General features: G+C 50.6%; 8 protein-coding genes across 8 annotated transcripts; 3 read left to right on the plus strand and 5 right to left on the minus strand.

Moving 5' to 3' along the window:
- Positions 1 to 760: 760 nt before the first annotated feature.
- On the plus strand, positions 761 to 2310 carry NCS54_01172000 (Hypothetical protein; the record flags this gene model as incomplete). Its single annotated transcript, XM_053156986.1, has 5 exons — positions 761 to 968; positions 1125 to 1205; positions 1264 to 1717; positions 1777 to 2173; positions 2224 to 2310. The coding sequence occupies 5 exons, from the start codon at positions 761 to 763 to the stop codon at positions 2308 to 2310; spliced, it is 1227 nt and encodes a 408-aa protein (XP_053012961.1).
- A 1318-nt stretch (positions 2311 to 3628) lies between these two features.
- Positions 3629 to 4906, minus strand: NCS54_01172100 (DAO domain-containing protein; the record flags this gene model as incomplete). The annotated part of the gene is made up of 3 exons (XM_053156987.1): positions 3629 to 4107; positions 4192 to 4817; positions 4863 to 4906. The coding sequence occupies 3 exons, from the start codon at positions 4904 to 4906 to the stop codon at positions 3629 to 3631; spliced, it is 1149 nt and encodes a 382-aa protein (XP_053012962.1).
- A 596-nt stretch (positions 4907 to 5502) lies between these two features.
- Positions 5503 to 6790, minus strand: NCS54_01172200 (Abhydrolase-3 domain-containing protein; the record flags this gene model as incomplete). The annotated part of the gene is made up of 5 exons (XM_053156988.1): positions 5503 to 5936; positions 5983 to 6112; positions 6175 to 6224; positions 6275 to 6382; positions 6439 to 6790. 5 exons carry the CDS (start codon positions 6788 to 6790, stop codon positions 5503 to 5505), a joined length of 1074 nt encoding a protein of 357 aa, XP_053012963.1.
- Positions 6791 to 6985: 195 nt separating this feature from the next.
- On the minus strand, positions 6986 to 8604 carry NCS54_01172300 (Zn(2)-C6 fungal-type domain-containing protein; the record flags this gene model as incomplete). Its single annotated transcript, XM_053156989.1, has 2 exons — positions 6986 to 8271; positions 8334 to 8604. The coding sequence occupies 2 exons, from the start codon at positions 8602 to 8604 to the stop codon at positions 6986 to 6988; spliced, it is 1557 nt and encodes a 518-aa protein (XP_053012964.1).
- A 691-nt stretch (positions 8605 to 9295) lies between these two features.
- On the plus strand, positions 9296 to 10987 carry NCS54_01172400 (MFS domain-containing protein; the record flags this gene model as incomplete). Its single annotated transcript, XM_053156990.1, has 5 exons — positions 9296 to 9471; positions 9528 to 9818; positions 9877 to 10355; positions 10408 to 10598; positions 10655 to 10987. The coding sequence occupies 5 exons, from the start codon at positions 9296 to 9298 to the stop codon at positions 10985 to 10987; spliced, it is 1470 nt and encodes a 489-aa protein (XP_053012965.1).
- Positions 10988 to 11234: 247 nt separating this feature from the next.
- NCS54_01172500 (Peptidase-S9 domain-containing protein) lies at positions 11235 to 12672 on the minus strand (the record flags this gene model as incomplete). Its single annotated transcript, XM_053156991.1, has 2 exons — positions 11235 to 12551; positions 12625 to 12672. The coding sequence occupies 2 exons, from the start codon at positions 12670 to 12672 to the stop codon at positions 11235 to 11237; spliced, it is 1365 nt and encodes a 454-aa protein (XP_053012966.1).
- A 1977-nt stretch (positions 12673 to 14649) lies between these two features.
- NCS54_01172600 (Hypothetical protein) lies at positions 14650 to 15258 on the plus strand (the record flags this gene model as incomplete). The annotated part of the gene is made up of 1 exon (XM_053156992.1): positions 14650 to 15258. The coding sequence occupies one exon, from the start codon at positions 14650 to 14652 to the stop codon at positions 15256 to 15258; it is 609 nt and encodes a 202-aa protein (XP_053012967.1).
- A 288-nt stretch (positions 15259 to 15546) lies between these two features.
- NCS54_01172700 (Hypothetical protein) lies at positions 15547 to 17024 on the minus strand (the record flags this gene model as incomplete). The annotated part of the gene is made up of 2 exons (XM_053156993.1): positions 15547 to 16601; positions 16658 to 17024. The coding sequence occupies 2 exons, from the start codon at positions 17022 to 17024 to the stop codon at positions 15547 to 15549; spliced, it is 1422 nt and encodes a 473-aa protein (XP_053012968.1).
- Between the last annotated feature and the right edge of the window lie 1165 nt (positions 17025 to 18189).

Raw genomic sequence — 18189 nt, forward strand, 5'->3', positions numbered from 1 at the left:
CCAACAGAGGCCGAGACCTACAGCATCGGGTACTTTATTATCCCTCGACGCGACCCGAATTCCCCCAGCTTCTCTTTCCCCTGAGCTAGTGCCGCATTAGCAACCTACCAAAGTCACGGCCTCAGATCTTGGCGGCCCCGGGTCGGGTTCCGCAAAGCGCGCAAGTTTTTTTTTTTCCAAGTATTTTCTTGCTAATTATTAACACTCATGTTAATGCCGGCGCCAGGCTGAAAAAGCAGTAGGAGGGGGAAAAGAGAAACAGCCTACAACCCGCTACGGCAAGCCACCGAGTGACGGACTAGGCAAAGTTTCGTCGTCGAGACCGTCATCTTTTGACTTTTGGTTGGTGTATTTAGTTCCAAGCAAGGGCGAGCAGCTGGGAGGGTCACTAACAGCGGAAGCTGAAATGCCCTTCTCTTTTTGGTCTTGCTATAGCACCGGGAGAATGAAATTGACCGTGTAGCTTCGTGCATGTGTCAAGAAGTGCTTTGTATATTACCCATTGAGTCAGCCCAGCCAGCTAGCTAAACGGGCGGCCGAACGTTTGAATGTGACGCGAAACGGAGAGAAAGAGAGAGTGTGTGTGTGCGTGAGAAAGGGACGCCCCCTTAACTCTTCGGTTGAAGGTTCTTTTGCGTGTTGGTTGCCAAGTCCTCTTGAACCCTCCCGTTCCCCTCCTTTTCCAGAAGCACTCTTTTTTCTCCCTTGCTTCCATCCATTCTTTTTACCCGCAGAAACAAGCAAAAAAAATCCCGACAGCATGGTCGCCGTCAACGTCGACTCCGCCGCTGCTGTTGGTGGTGGCATCTCAGAAGTGCAAACGCGCGGCTATGTCCCCGTCGGCGAGCTGGGCACGACGCCCATGCAGCAGGGCGCAATCGCCATCATCTTCCTCGCCATGACTCTAGCCCTGCTCACCTGGGGGTTCCGCATGTACTCGAGGTTCAGTACCAAGCAGCTGGGAATGGGTATGTGCAACCAACCAACACATTCACCATATCCGAAACATGTCACTGAAAGTTAATCGCAATTGCAACTCTGCTAACATCTGACTGTTTTTTTAGACGATTGGCTAGCTACCGCCGCCATGGTAAGGGATCTTCCCTGACATTGCTGATCTGTAGATCTTTCTCTGAGGCTGACTGACGATCCCCTCTCCACATTACAGGCCTTCTCTGTTGCACTGACCGTGCCCTACTACATGTGTAAGTCGATCATCATCCCATGTTATCGTCAATGAGAATAGATGTTAACCATATCTAGTTATCAAATACGAATACATTGGCTTCCAGACGGCTGATCTCCCCCCCACGTATGATGTCGAGCCGATGCTATTCTGGAACTGGATCATGCAGGTCCTCTACAACCCGATCCTCGCCCTCGTCAAATCGTCCGTCCTTATCTTCCTGCTACGACTAGGAGGACATCGCCGCAGCATTCGATTCGCAATTTATGGACTCAATATTTTCAACATCACCATGATGATCGCCGTCTTCCTCACTGTTATCTTCCAGACTATCCCGATTAATGCATACTGGGATCTCTCTGTGAAAAGGGAGCGCCAGATTGATGGCCCCCTGTTCTACATCGTGACGGCTATCATCACGATTATTACCGACTTTCTTGTTCTCTTGCTCCCCTTCTGGATTTTCCTCGGACTCAAGATGCGCATTGCTGCCAAGATTGGCTTGATTGTTGTCTTCCTCATGGGTGGAGTGTAAGTATCACCCTCACGCCCGTCATCGCTCAACGCGTCTAAATCTCTCCGTCTCTTAGTGTCAGCATCGTCGCCATCGTTCGTGTCCACGAGCTGCGTAAAAAGTTCTACGTCAAGGGCTACGACTCGCGACACACGCTCGGCGACACCCTCAGCAGCATCGAGGTCAACCTGGCCATCATCGCCTGCTGCGGCCCAGCCTTGCGACCTCTGTTCCGCAGGATGTTCCCTGGCCTCTTCTCCAACAACAGCAGCAAAGACACTGGCAATAATTACACCCCCGGTAGCAGATACGGGACTGGCACCGGGCTGCGCCAAGGGAACAAGTCCACCACGGCATCATTCCCTCTCAAGGATATGCATATGAGCAAGACGCATACCGAGATCCGTGGCCACTCTCCCAATGGCAGCGAAGAGGAGATCATGACATACAACGGAATCATTAGAACAACAGCTGTCAGTGCTCGGTGACTCTCTCATCATATTCATATACTGACGCCAATTAGGTCAACATTAAATACGATCAAGCAACTTTATCCGACAAGGATTCTGGTCCGGACTATTCAGAACCAGTGCATCCCAGAGGCACTTGAGCAGTTAGACACTTTATAAAAAGAAAAAGGAAGGAAAAAAATTCCAGGGTACGACAATATTCAAAAGGGGCCATGAGGGTCTCGTTTAATTCCACGACAGCAGTGACAGGCTTCAAAGATATCCAGCGGGTGGGAAGCACCGCAATCACTGCCGTTAGTTCATATGTAGTCTATGTACGAAGATGTTCTTTGTTCTTTTAATGAGACGATCGATGAAATTATAAACCAAATTGCTGTCAAGTAAGGGTGTGTCTAAAAGGGAGTCCACAAACTTGGTTGATGAGATGAAATGTGTGACAAGGGGGCAGATCTGAGACGAAGTTACTTCAAGGGATAAGCAGGGACGAGGGCTCATGCGTTGCCAATCCCAAACATTGCGGCCGTGCGTAGGTTTTCGGCATTTTCTGATGACACACCCAACTAGAAACAGATTTTCATGTTCAACTCGCTTCTATAAAGTGGGAAAAATAACTGGCAAAGCCCAGTTTCCAACATGTAATGAGTTAATCAACAGGCGGTTTATTCTGCGCTCTATTGTACTGCCAGGCATTTCTTCCTCAGAGACAGCTGACTTCCTGCAGGTCGTGTAGGGTAAGAGTTCTTCCAACATGTATTTCTCTAGAGGCGGATCGGAACATTTGTCTCTTCATAATCCGCTCACTTACCAAGTCCATAGTAATAATTTCGAAGGGATAATAATTCAAAAGTGGCTCAAGCGCCGTCTTGAGATGCTTCCAAGTTCAAGGTGCTTCATGTCCTCGTCTCATTGCGTCACGAGACACTTATCTTATCGATAAAGGCGCTGCCATCACGTGATACCAATATCAGAGATTGCTGACTGAAACTGGTCACATGACTACCCACTCCGACAACATCTAGATCGGAGTCGGCCAGGGTCAGCCGTGACAGTGGAATTCATGGTAATTCTTACCCAAGATAGGCAGGGCAGGGTCTCTACAGTGGCGTTAAAGGTACATGTAGAAAAGAGATCTGATAAATTACAGGTAGTGAAGGACCCTGCAACACGTGCACACATCTTATGCGCATCGATGAGATGTGATATATGACCATGCACATTGAGGGTTTGTTGTCACAAAGATATCACATGTGACTGTTCACAGTCACATCTGGAAGGTGCAATTAACATCGCCCTTTTGGGTTTTGCTGGGGTCTACATGTTGTCCTGAAATTTGCGCTGGTTATGCCAATCATCATTCATGTCAGAGACGAGATCAAGTTGAAAGCCGTTGTCGACAACTTGAAGCTTCCCCGGAATTCAGAACTGCTACCTAGGCATTCCATTTTTATTCCATCGGCTCTATAGCTTAAATGGCCGGATCTTGGCTCCGTTGGACGTGTTCAATTCCTTCATGACCAGACTTGTCACTTCTTGCGCGACACCCCACGATAGTTCATAACCCCTCCCTCCAGCCCCATAAGCATGTACAACTGCTCGAGTATCCTCCCCCAAAGACGAATTTCTCTCAACCTGAAGACGCATACCTCCATCTCGGGTCGGTCGACGTCCCACCACATCTGCTATAACATGGGGACTTTTATCCCCCTTGTAGCCCTCCAGTGAGGCAGCAAGACCAGGATCCAGCCCCTTGGCGGCTTCCATCAACTCCTCCCTTGTGTCGAGATGCGGTTCCGTCTCCCAGTTATTTGGCTCTTTTGTACCTCCAATGATGGTGCCACCATCAAACAACCGAGGAATGACAAAGCTCCAACTTCCATCCTTGCATTGTCGGGTGATGGTCTTGGAAAAGCCGCTGAGGTTTGTGAGAACGATTTGGCCTGTCGATTCAGGGTTAGTACAGAATCGAATCAGGCAAGCCGACTCAAGAAAAAGTCCCAGGGATTCTGGGGAAAACTGCGTACCTCGCGTCGGGAAACATTTGGGGTCCCCAAAGCCCACGCCGCTGGCATTGATCACGGCAGCGACATGTGGAGCCACCGAGAACCCCTCCCATTCACTGGCCAAGTTTCTTTTCAAGGTGCGGCCTCCTTGGAGAAGAAACTTTCTCAACAGTCCGGTGCAGTAAACCGGGGCGTTGAGGCAGAAAGTTTGGTACTCGAAGCCTAGGGCCACGCCTTGAGGGAGAGCGGATGTTGGCAGCTCACGAAATCCCATCAACCCCGTCTCATCCTCAAAGGAGCCACCAAGCCATGTCTGATATGCTTCGTCCGGGGCCTCGAGATATTCCACGCCAGGAAGAGGCGTGATACCGATCCACGGCTCTCGCTCTGCTTGGACTCTGAGATGCTGGACAGTTTGTTTCAGCCAGGCCGCTTCACGAGCGAGTTGGGGTGTTGACGCAGGGATTGGTCGAACGTGAGCTCCCGCCCAAACAGATGCATAGTCAACTGCATGTGAAGTGGGAGCTCCTGGTGTGCAGGTGGGGAAGTCCCGGGACACTATCATGACGAGATACTGATGGTCAAGATGCTGTTCGGCCAACTTTGACTGTATGCTCAGGGCACAGGTAAGTCCGATGATTCCAGCTCTATTGTGGATTAGTACTGAATAAGGAATTTTAGTGTTTTCATACCCTATCACCACTATTCTGCGCTTTGCATGCTGAGCGGTGTCCATGTTGATGATCCCAATGATATGACGTGTTTGCCAATAATATTTGAGATAGGTCTTGATTTCATTTTACTTAGATAGCAGAGAAAATATTTCGAGCGTTAGGGATGATATTTATCTGTAGCAGAGGCTCAAGTCCCTGTCATAGACGCCAACGTTGATCGGATTGCATCTCAGGGGCTCGGATATCCCGATCTTAGCCTCCGTTATCGGTCCTTCATCGCGAGACCAACCCCCGACATTTACACTGTCCGTTTCGTTCTGGTCTATCAAACGTCTTACATCCCTTACATTCCCGACCAAGATCGTGGTGTATGAAGCTCTCTGAATATCGCGTGTGCTAGCCAAGGTGGCCTTTTTCATGGCACAGTATGGGAGTACAAGATATATACTTAATAGGCACGACTTTTCTTATTTTCTCTCTGTTACCTGGCTTCGTAGTATTTCTCACATGCCCTAACTTTTACCTCTTTATAGTGTCTCTTCATAACAGTTTGAATTTGACTACCTCTTTCAAGGCACCACTGTCTTCGAAACAAGACTTATGATAATCCAGCGAATTCAAATGTAGCAACGGAGCTCTATTACCATACTCTATCAATCTAGGCGTGGTGAACTCTCTTCAACTCTGCAGTAACATCATCCATAAACATTTGGGCCTTTCGCACACCGGCCATGTGCATAAAGGGATGAGGCACACCCGTATAGCGCCGCACTGTAGTTTTTACACCCGACTCCACGAGGCGCCGTCCATACTGCTCGCCCTCGTCTCGAAGAGGATCACAGCCTGCGGTGCAGACAAAGGTGTCACAAACCCCAGTCAAGTCTCCCTTGAGGGGACTCAGGAAAGCCTCTCCCCTTGCAAAGAAGGCGGCTCTCTCCTCCTCAGTCGTGGGAGCCCAATGGTCCCGGAAGTAGACGATACGTTTCCAATTGAGGCAGGGTGCCAGGGCGTTCTCGGCAAAGGATGCGAAGGGGCTTTCTTCCGGGGTGGCGGGTGTATCATGGATGACTGTGCAAGGAACCGCCAGAACAGCTAGAGAGTGGTTAGCCAAGGGACAACAGTGACTCTAATCCCTTACCTAGCTTTAAAGGAAGCCCGTGGTCACGCGCGAGTTGCTGGGCGACGGCGCTCAGTGTTCCCCCGGCGGAGATGCCTCCGATCGAGATGGAGTCTGGACGAATGTTAATCTCACTCCCGTGGCGATGCACCTGCGTTAAGACGTCAGTACCGGATATAAAAAGGCTACAATGGAATGGAATTTACAACTCACCCAACGGATAGCCGCCCAGGCGTCGTCGTGCCCTTTTCCAAAGGCGTTCTCTGCCATGCAGAGTCAGTAGCTGCAGCAGATGAGATAGTAGGGAACGAACCAGGGCAGTGTCTATAATTGACATCCATAACCATAATCCCAAGTCGATTCCGCCACTCCATGCAAAGTTTGGCATCCCCAGTCAGGTCGCCAAAGGTGAATCCTCCGCCTATGGAGCGTAAGACTGTCAGTCCTGACCATGGCAAAGGGGATGATGCAACATACCATGAAAGTTGATGTGAACTGGGTAGGGTCCCTGGCCAAATGGCGACTTGCTGGCGTCGGGGTGATAGCATCTCGCAGTGATCTCCTGGCCATCGTCTGATTTGATCTTGATATCTTTGACAAAAGGCTCGTTGGAGAAGTCACGGCACCAAGGTGAGGCATACTTCTTGGGGTTGGCGCGAATGTCGGCAATGGAGACGGAGTGAGTCGCTGGCTTGTTCGCGAGGTGAAGATTGTAGTATTCGACAAAGTCCTTGTCTAGACGATCAAGAAAGCTGGGATCGATCGGATTCTGAAGGGCATGAGCAGAGCTCGAGTTGCTTGGGGTTTCGGTGGTGAGAGCGGGTGCCATGTTGATAGACTTTGTTATAGGAAAGAGGTCTTTTTTGTTTGGGATTATGTTGCAAATGTGACGCCAGCGGCCAATACTTTGTATTTATGTCATCCGACCTTCGGTCAGCTTCCTCAGGGATGCTTGTTGATCGGTAGCTATATGAATAGCCGATCGGCATCATAAATTCCCTCGGGCCAAGAGTCGAAAGCGTTTCTAAGCCGGGAATAGATCGAAAATACCCCCGGGGTCACAGGGCCAACCTGTTGACAGCTGTAACCACACGGCTCCGACGTCCATCGGCATTGCCGACGAGTCACACGCAACTAGGCGCAGTGAGGCGTAGAGATCGGGCAAGTCCACCACGGAAGGAAAGCCGTCTCCTGGTTCAGGCCTGAAGTCCCGGGATGCGTCCTCTCCAGACGAATCAGAGGCTTCGGCGGTGGGTTCGTGGGCTAGATCACCGAGATATGCGGCTCGGTACATGGCTTGCATGGCATTCAAAGCCGAGAGCCAGCGTTTAGCCACCTTCCAGTCATGTTGCCAGGAGATAAAGATACGACGGATCGTTTCTAGATACGATTTGGCCTGATTGACTGTCTGTTCGGCCGAAAAGGTTTCATCGCCAGCATAGATGACCCAAAGATAGGTGTTTACCGCTGAGAGGATTGAAGCGGCGACCCATATCGATTGGAGTGCGGCTTGACTAGGCCGATCTGACTCCAGTATTGCGATGAGCATCTCGCCGATAGCCATGGCATTTGGGACGCATATCTCGATAAGACAGTTTTCACGATGAAAGTATGACCAGCCAGCTGCGTCCATACGTTCACAGAGAACAGTAAATCCGTCCAGCTGTGGTAGATATGCTTGGTGAGCCACACACAGTGAACTTCGTAGTAGCATGTGCATCGAGGCAAAGCTTAGCCCCTGGCCAAGATCACAATGGTTATGGTAGTTCTGGATGCTCCACTGCAAGCTGGGTCCCAAGGATGAGAGCCAATCTTGGAGGGTCGAGGTTAGTTGGAAGAATAGACTCTGCGGGTCAGTGGGAGGATGCTTGTCAAGGTTCCTCCGACAACAGACGTTAAAGTCAGCCAGCTTGCCCCAGAGGTAGACGGTGCGGATGAAATAAGGAGCTAGACCGATCTCCGAAGGGTATCCCGCAAAGGACTGGATCCCTTCAAGAGTCAATCCTCTTGACCCCTCCTGGTAGGCAAGGGACGTATCTGTGCTCGGGAGGGCTATTCCGATATTCACTTCCGATAGGCAATGCGGCTTGCACAAGAGGGATGCTAGGGCTCTGTCGAGGAGCAAGCATGCCCAATACGTGCGGCGTCGGATCTCTTGCTCTCTTGGGCCATACCTCTGATGGTAATCCTTGTTGAGGCGCATGATCTGGGCCATCCGAATAGCCGTCCCGGCGTACATCCAGTGCCGAGATCCAGAGCCGGCGAGAAGCTCGGCAACGGCTAGGACTAGATATCCTTGGATGTGAGCGACTGTGAGAGATTAGCGACCGAAGTGGTGACTATGGGCGAGCAATTGCATAATGGTGCCCTACCACTCGGTTCATCCGATGCAGCTTTGGCCTTGGACCGAGCCATCTGCGAATAACGCCTCCAGACTTCGTCCCCGCTGGATAATTGGAACCCTTCGGCCGCTTCCTCTGGGGTGAGGTGCCGTGCACAGAGGCAGATGATGGAGTACACAAGGAAGGGTTTACGGTGATAGTTGGCTTCGAAATCAGGACGATAATCAAAAGAGCAAAAGTCGGATGCAAAATGTCTGGTAAAGAAGAGCTCAAAGCAACGCCGCACAGCTTTGCGGCTCATGGCAGTATCGCTCACATCAGGGCAGATAGCGGTTCCTGATGACGGTATGGACACCGGAGTATCAACCTGGTGCTCCTGAGGTGATGGTATCAACTCGGGTTGTGGAGAGGATGGCCAAAGGCACGGAACTCCAGCCGATGCACAGAACCTGCAGCGAGGCCGTACTCCATCGCACTTGGTCTTTCGGCGCCGGCTGGGTGGTAATCACGGTGTCAGATTTTGCGGGGGATCGTCATGACAGGTCTGGGGAGCATACCACGTCCCACAAGCTTGTGGAGTTCGTCGGGGGACTCTTCGTCGTTGGCTGGTACTCATGCTCGAATTCATAACATGAAGTGATATCAGTCGGTACAGGAGGATGCTGGTCTTCAGAAATACCGGCTTTTCCGTCGGAAGCGATCGGAGTTTGGCCTGGATAAGTGCGGGGGTTGATCGGCTTCTTCGGCTCATCCGATGATAGAGCTTATCGGTATCTTGTGGTGGTATGGGATCTGCTTGGAACTTGCGGAGAGATAAGCTTAACTAGATGGAGATGGGTTCAATATCAGATATGGTGGTTGCGATGGGGTATAAGACTGCATAAGAAGCTTGAGTGAGTTGAGCTTCCAATCTAGTCATATTAGATCTGGTTCATTAATTCGCCTTTACAGTTACTTTTCTGGCCATCATGACTATTACCAACCCTGCCACGATGGGTACTAAGCCGTCGGAAGATCTTGAGCTTCAAAAGAGCCCCTCTAAAGACCTAGACATCGAGGTCGACAACGGGGTTGCCGATCTCCACCTCGACGAAGCTGTCGTCCGGTCTCTGAGGCGAAAGGCCGATTTCATCCTTATTCCTATCTTGGCTATCGGATATCTGATGAAGTAATGCCCAGTAACGATCCCTAGTAACAGCACATTTGACTGACCGGGATGAATAGCTCGCTAGATCGCAGCAATCTGGCCAACGCCAATACTGCTGGCCTTGAAGCTGATCTGAACATGGTCGGAAGGCAGTACAACGATGTTCTCACCTTCTACCAGATCCCATTCGTCGTATTCGGGCCTGTCATTGCCATGTTGACTCGCATCATTGGTGCCAAATACACCATCTCGGGAATGTTGTTTGTCTTTGGTGTGGCCTCCTTAGCTACCGGCTGGGTCAAGGAATATCATCATCTGATCGTCTGCCGTGTCTTTGTGGGCACTTTTGAGTCTGGGTTTCTTGGATCGTAAGCCCCCGCATCTTTGGCAGAGTAAAGGCGGTACTGACTCATTTGTTTCGCCAAGGGTCATTTACTACCTCTCCATTTGGTATACTCGAAAGGAACTGGCTAGTCGAATCGGCATCTTCTACGCCGCCTTGACTGCGTCTTCAGCCTTTGGGGGTCTCCTCGCCTACGGCATGTTCCAAGTCACACCGAGCAGTGGCTACTTTCGCTGGTCCTACTTGTTCTTCCTTGAAGGTGGCATGACGGCCCTCTGGTCCATCATATCCTTCCTCGTGCTCCCTGTCGACACACAATCAGCTTGGTTCCTCAACCCGACCGAGAAAGAAGTCGCTGTTCTACGATTGGAGCACGACTCAGTCCAGAGTCTTTCGACAGAGTTCAGCTGGAGAGAGTCGCTGTCCGAGTTTGCCACACCGCATGGATACATCCGTGTCGTGCTTTCTTTCATCATGGGAGTTATTCTGACCTCCAACGCAAACTTCCTGGCCATGGTTGTGAGGCGTTTGGGCCATGGCGTGGTGAAGACGCAACTTGTGGGTGATTTCTCGACCACCCTGACTCTAGAGTACAAGCTGACCCAATACTTCAGTACACAGTTGCGCCAGCTTTGACAGGAGCCGTTTTGCTCTTTCTCTGGTGCAAGTCGTCGGATCACTTGAGAGGGGACTTCACAGCGCCTTCTCTGATGTCGTCAGTCTTGTTGGATATCTTCTACTCTTCACTGTCAGCACTGACAATTTGGCTGTGCTCTACTTTGCAATGTTTCTGTGCACCGTCGGTGTAGGTATCCCAGGCTTTGACACTGCAAGAAACCAAACTGCTTACACTTGCGACAGGCATACCCTAGCACCCCGATCAGTGCCACATGGACGGTAGCCAACATCCCCAACCTGAACGCCCGAGCCCTAACAAGCGGCATGTTTGTAGCTTTTGGCAACTGTGGTGGGTTCCTGTCAAGCAACATCTACCTGAAGTGGGAGGCACCGAGGTACAGCACTGCACTAAAGACAAACATTGGAATGTGTGCCATCTCCATCTCTGCGACTACTGCCTATGCTCTGTGGATGAGGTGGGAGAACCGGCGCCGTGATAGGCTTTATGGTAAGCCAAGTGGTTCTACAGAGGGTATTACTAGCTCTCGGGACCCTCAGTTCCGATTCCAAGCATAGAACCCTGAGTTCATGCCGAGATGCTGCTATGGGAGCGGATCATATCCGTATTAGGAATTTAAAGAGGTTGTTTGAGTCATGTATCCTATTCGAGGGTCTTCGGTTAGATCCTCACAACGGGCTGTTCAGAATCTACAAGGCTGGAGGGTGGACTAGAAAGACAAGCGGTGACGGATTGTTATAGCGAGTTGCTGACGCAATTTGACCATTTATTTCCTTGCCACGCTGGCTATAATATATCAGACAGTTAGGACAATGTCTTAACCTTGGCAAACACCTCATCAAGCCAACCCAGCGTCTTGAAAGCTAGCTGCTGCTCGGCACCAAGAGCACAATGCTCTCCAGCACCTAGCTCAGTCTCGAATAAGAAATAGTGAGACTTTTTGCCCAAAAGTCTCGCCATCTCCTCTGGCTGCCCGGGCGCAATATGGTCATCTTGGCCCGAAGCAACAAAGACGGGACATTTGATCTGCGAAAGCTTCTTCTCGTCGAGATTGAATTCGCCGACGCCCGAGAGCCAGGTGTAAGGATCCGTGGTGTTCCAAGCCCATGTACCTTGGTCGACTCCCCATTTGAATTGAGTAGGAATATTAGGAATAGCGAGGAGCTTGTCAACATATTCGTTGAAGCCAGTCTTGTTTCCAGAGGTGAAGAGCTCGACCATCTGAGTTGGGAACTTTTCGAGGATGGAGCGTTGAAGGTTGAGTAATCCGTCGATGGCGACCACAGCAGCGAGACGGTGTTCGCGTGTAGCGGCCAGAGGCGCGAGAAGCCCACCAAAGGACAGTCCGATCAGCGCGACGCGATCGGGGTCAACATCCTTGCGCTGACGGACATAGTCAACAACAGGAGTAACGGCCTCCCACCATTCCGGAATGAAACCAATATTCTGTTGTCGGCGCACGGTGGGCTGACCTGGACCCTCGTAGGTGATGCAGTTCCAGCCACGGGCAGTGACTTCACGACAAGTGCCATGATACAATGATTCTTGATTTCCATCATAACCCGTGCCAACGATTATAGTAGGAAGTCGTTTTCCGTGCGCGGCCTCCTTACCAGGAGGGAGCTCTGGAGCTGCCGGATAGAAGTATGCAGGCACAGTGAAGTTGGTGGCCTTTAGTTGGACAAAGGTCGGAGGCTTGGGCAGTAGGTTGACGGCCTTGTTGAAGGCTTCACTCTGCTTGTCCCAGAGCGTGTAGATTCGAGGATCAGACTGGTTTCCGTGCAAGAAGAAATCGGCAGCCCGGTAGTAGGAAGACGATCGGAAATAAGCTTTGCGAGCGGATACCCAGGCCTTGTTGCTCTCTGCCTCCTTGGCTTGAGCACCAATCTTGTCGGCAAGAAAGTTGAACTCTCTGTACCAGCTCTCGATGTTTCCGGGTTCTATGAGTGCGGCGGCTCGAAGAATTTCTCCTGTAGCAGCACCTTCCTCATTGGAGAGAGAAAGGTATTCCTCGAGAATAAATGCAAACTCGCTATCGCTGCTAAGCTGGTGCATAGAAGTGGTGGAGTTGCTGAGAGTGACATTGGGTGGATATGGCTGGTTGTTGTTTGCGCCGGAAACCTAGTTATAAGATACCAAACATCAGCCACCACTATTTTCACGGCCATGGATCACGGTAAGAGGAGATACATACAGCAACAAGCGCGGTGCTGAGCGTCATAAATTGCTTGGAGAAGATCATGGTGCCCTATGGTACAGGAGCCAGTTGAGTGTCGATATGAGTGAAGGTTATATCTGCTCTCAAGACGGATTCATGGCGTGCTTAAATACTTGATCTTGTCAATCAGTCAGGGATTGATCACCTTGATTCCACTTCTTCCTCTTCGAATGAGTTGCTCCATGGGCCCTAGACTGGAGCCTGCCATTCTGTCATTGAAGTCATCGCTTGGTCAAGGGTTCGAAGAAGCGGTGGGGGGTGGACTTCTGGGCGACCCAACGGAAATAACACAGCCGTAATTGAAGTCATCGCTTGTAACTCGGATCGAAAGAATTACTTTAATTGGAATAGAGAGTTGCGGCACTGTCGTTCTCGTTCAAGTCAGGTCCCCTGGTGGGCTGGGGCCTCTTACATCAGCGCTAGGACACTTTGAATTGAAAAAACCTAGCATCTCGGGAGGGACGGCATGGCATCCCGTTGGAATCTCGCGTATTGGTGGCAGATCTCCTCCGCCTTACTGTACTCGGGTATCGGCATGTAAAAGCGGGGAGTCATTTGAACGAGAACGATGCAAGGACGCTTAAGTTCCCCCAAGATCCGCAATACACTTTTAAGGTAGCTGCCATGTGTTAACAGATCACAATTTATGTTATCCCTGTTATGTCATGAACTTATCGTCACAGTATGGGATGTAGGTAAATCTATTCTTAGTTAAGTTTGGGAAACTTGAGAATATCCATAGCAACCCAGACACACACTTCCAGCATGGCGATATCCATTCTCCTCTGGGCCTTGTCTTTAAACTCTTCCTCTAACGTATTAAAGTCATTGCGATCAGGGCTTTAGCCCCTCCCCAGCTAGGTTCTATAATATGGAAGAGGCTTTTGAGTTAAAGACAGCCCCGCCTCAACTGTCTGGCACGAGTTAGACCACCCCCCAAATCCTTTGCTCTCCTGACAAAGGAACCCCGCTCGAATGTCTTCTCTTGAGGTCGAGCAGACAGTCTTTGCTAAAAAGCACTTTCATCAATCTTTTTAATTATCAGTCACAAGATCGACTGGCTAGTGAAAGACTCGTATGCTATGAACTACGCAGCTGCAAGCCAGGCTCTCCGCCATGGTGTGTCGGCATGCATCAGCTTCAATGTAGCCTGCACCATTGTTGCTGTTCTGACCTTGGCACTTCATTTGCACAAATTGATGTTTAGGCCTAAAACTGATAATATGTTTACAGTTTGGGCAATGATCGAGCTTGCGCTTGTTAGCTATATCCTTCGTGGAGGGCATAGGCCGACGGATCTTGTGAGTGACCAGCGAGGCCAAATTAACATATGGAGACTTCTAACGAGATGAATCCAGCTCGGCAGCGCGGAAATTCGGTGGATCACTCTTTGTCCTCACATCAAAGCACCAGGTTCTTGTCCACCTTCCAGGCGTGGATCGTCTCATGGAGCAGTCACTCCACGCTCTGAGTGCCGAGCCTGTCCAGTATACCTCCTCACTTGCATCTACGGTGGAGTTGACTCGCCAGCTCTTAAAAAGAAGCTTGAGAACTCGTGGAGATACTTTCTGTCTTCGATGGAGAGGCTGTTTCTCAATGAGGGCGGCGCCACAGCGACTATTGGGAGAGCTCGGGTTGCTGAGCGAGTAGCCTCATTGGTGACGTTCTCTTCTGATGTTGAAAACATGAAGCGCTGGGAGGTCTCTGCAGATTTTCGAGTCATCTCAACAGACTTAAGAGTTCTCCTGCAGTGGTAGAATCCAACCTTCACAGCCTGGTCAGGGACTTTGGCGCCTGCATTGCTATCCCACTCAATCCCTCTATCGCTGCATCGGCCAGCATCAGAGAGGAGAACCCATAGACTCGGGGTTTAATCTTTCCGACGCCAGTAGCATTCCTTTTGAAAGGAACAAAATCTATGAGCGAGAGGGCTGGTCGCTTCAAGAACGTGCGGCCGGGGACTTTTCCATCCTCTGGGGTCAGAACGCCAACCTGCAGCCCATGCTGGCCTGGCTCACAACTTTCGTGTACGCTACTCCAGGCCTGATTGAGAGGATCCGGGAGGAGACGGCTTCCTACATCAACCTCTCAACCACAAGCCCTCTCGAGATCATCTCGATAGACGTCCCTGGCTTGTGCCGCAGTTGTCAACTCCTCAAGGCCTGCATCTTTGAAACCTACCGTATAGGAAATGATCCAGCCATCATCAGACGTGTCGAGCGCCCAACCACCATCCAAGACGGTGAACTCGAGCATCAGCTCCAGGCAGGCTCCTTCATCTCTATGCCTACCTCGCTCACCAACAGCGATCCAGCCATATTCGTGGATCCAGACAAGTTTATCCCAGAGGGTTTTCTCGAGAGAAATCTAACGACTGGGAGCACGACTGCTCGATACGGAACGCTGAGGCCGTGGGGCATGGGGCCGTCAATGTGCAAAGGGAGGGCCTTTGCTCAAAAACACATGACGGTTGTGGGGGCTGCCATCATCAGTGTCTGGGATGTCGAGCTGGTGAGTGGGACTTGGGAAATTCCTGATATGATTCCGGGGTCGATTGCCAAGAGGCCGGCCAGGGACATACGTGTAGTCATCAAACGAAGGGTTCTGTGAGTTGCTAGGAGGTTCGATGAGGTCGTGATGACGATGCAGATTTCTTGATTAGCTTGCCGACTTGATCTTGTTTCTCTTCTCACAAATCTTGTTGAGGCCACTGTGGTTGGGCCCTTGGGAAATACTCTTGTGAGCCAAAGTATCTCATTGTAGTTGGCGGTCAGGCTCCTCCTCAGTTGAGCACTTGAGCCTCAGACAGCTACAACTCCAATTTACTTTCTATACATAGCCTTGTACAAAGAATCCTTCCTTTCAACGAGCTCAATTGGTCCAAGCAACTGCTTCAAATCACCACTCACCCCACCAGAGCACACCCCACATGTGTTCCATCCCACCAAGCCCAAGGATGTATGCAGCGGCAATGCCGAAGAGGATAGGCGACAGCAATAGAAGTGAGCTGCGGACGGCGTGAAGACATGTCGGCAGAGAGCTCAGTGTGTTGTAGATCTTCTGAGTCAAGAGCATGTTCTTCTTGATGCGCTGTTGCAAGATGTGAAGCCCTCCCGATGAAGGCTGGTACTGTTCGACTTTGGCCTCCTCTGGTGGCTGAGCGTCCAGTTCTTCCGACAGAAGAGCATCGGATTCGTCCGCTTTGTCTCCCTCCCTCTTATCTTCCCCTTTGCCAGCCGCCATCAAAACCATCTGTCTGTCCAGGAGAATCTTCTCCAACTCATCACTTGCAATATCATGGTGACCGTTGAGCTTGTCATGAGCCTTGGCGATCCTCGCTGCCTCCAAGAGATCAAGCTCTGCCCGTCGGGCAGTTATTTCGTCAAGGCTACTGTCAAGCTCCACAACGATATCTTGCTTGAGAGTTTCCAACTTCGAGATTTGGGCTTGCGCATATCCCCAAATCGATTCTATCTGGGCCAAGGCCTGGCTGTTTCCGAGAATCTTGCAGAGGCCCTTGGCGTTATTTACCAGGGATTGGAGATCGGCTGTGGAGAGGTGTCTGCGATGGACGGCGTAGTGGCGGATGTGTGTGGCTGTCTGGAAACATTCCGAAATTTCGTAACCTCCAGGATTGTTGACGTTGCTCTTAAACAAGGCGATCTTCTTGTTAAACTCCCTCACCCATAGATTCAGCTCACCAGCCTTGGAACAGCGCCAATTGCGGCGACCAAGGATGTCGGGCATCTTTTCCTTGGCAAATTCGAAGCACGCAAGCTCCAGAATAGCCTGCATGCGAGACAGGATGAGATTCTGAATGCGGAGGGGGAGGGAAACTTGGAGCTGTGATATCTTGGTGGGGTATCTGCTCTCATAATACGCAGGCGTGTCTAGTTCCGGCTCAAGCTCCAGCTCAAGTTCCTCCAAAGTGTCGCCGCTGGACTCGGATAAAGCTGTGAGCGATGCGTCAGTAGTCTTGTTTGGCCACTTGCTGGGAGTCGCTACTTGCCTCCGTACTCCTCCATAGAATCAGGTTCCGATTCCGGAACCACGCCATGAATCATTTTTGAACAAGTCCCTGGCTCAGAATTCGGAGCTCGAAGGAAAGTAAGCTCTGAAGCAGGCGACTCTGGAACCACCGGCGCAGGTCCCTCGCTTTGAAAGACCCCCTCTTTAAGCAAGCGACACAGCGAATCGCACACAGCCTGCTGGCTGGCGGTCTTGAGAAGGGAGCTGACGGGACTGTGGTTTCGGTACTTCCTGACGATGCGTAGCACGGCCTTGGCCTTGCGGAATTCGGCGCGTTGGCCTGTGAAGATGTCTTTGAACGCGAGGTAGACTTTGTCCTCGAATATTATCTCTTGAGGAGATGCCATGAGGAGCGCGTAACCAAAACGAAAGGAAAAGGGAAGAGCGTTCTGTAGTCAAGATTCGAGACGTGCTTGAGGAAGCAAGATTGGGATTTGGCGCTGCTCCAGAAATATATAGCCGCCCTCGACACTGTCCGTCAGTGCAAGGCAGATTCTGAGCAGGAACCGAGACGATTTGAAACTGGATTTATGGTCGGGGCCCATCACCAGGTGGCGACCGGTGTTGGTCGGCCTCCCGCAGGGGGGTCTGTCGCCGGGCCGCAGATTCGTGGCTGAGCGTTCATCAACCAACAACGCCAAGTATCTGGTGATGATGCAACTTTGGATGGCCTTTAGCAATGCGTGCCAGGATCCCTTGTCAGTTCGTGCGGTCCAATGGTTTGCGCCCTGTTATCTGTGTGTCTCAGGTTGCTCAAAAATGATGTTGGATGTCTATTGGCTGTGCGGAGTATGTGACTTCCAGGCTGGCAACGAGGCTCTGAACCCGAAACGATAAGATGGCGAGGAATGAATGGCAACAGATATTGGGTGTTCACAGCATCTTGCATGCAATAGGTAGACAAGAATGAACAGCGATTGATCATTTGTAATGTATTTAAAACCAGGTATTTTGAAGTCTCTCCCTTGCTTTCCCTGTTGAGTGAATGATGCTTCTGTAGCTAGTCTAGACTTCTGTTAACCTTGCAATCTAACAAAGGTTTGCCAGCTGTTCTTCTTAAACCAGAACAAACCTAGAACTTCTTTGTCATTATTTCTAGGTAAATGCCGGTTCATGACGTAGCAACGGCAATTGATCGTGTGCCTGGCTTATCGTCACAGGCCAGGGGATATCTGATCAAACACGGCCAAACAAAGTAGTGAGGTAAAATCAAAACTAATCATGGATATCTAGGGCAGTGCATTCGCTGACATTGGTGAGAAACTCCAAGTTGTGCAAACTCTAGGTCATATTAAGACAACCCCTCAACCAGTTGGGGTTTCTAAATATTCTCAATGTCACAAATTTGGAGCACAGCATATTGGTGTTTGAATGCCATTCTTATGTTGAAGAGCTAGTATCCTTCTTTTTCAATGACATCTTGGTCGTGCACACAGCATAGAACACACTAATACATAGCAGAAGAGCTAGCAAATTGCTCACGTGCCTGACACTTGTCAGTTTTGTGAAAGA

Source organism: Fusarium falciforme, chromosome 9, assembly GCF_026873545.1.
Source record: "Fusarium falciforme chromosome 9, complete sequence".
NCBI lineage: Eukaryota > Fungi > Ascomycota > Sordariomycetes > Hypocreales > Nectriaceae > Fusarium > Fusarium falciforme.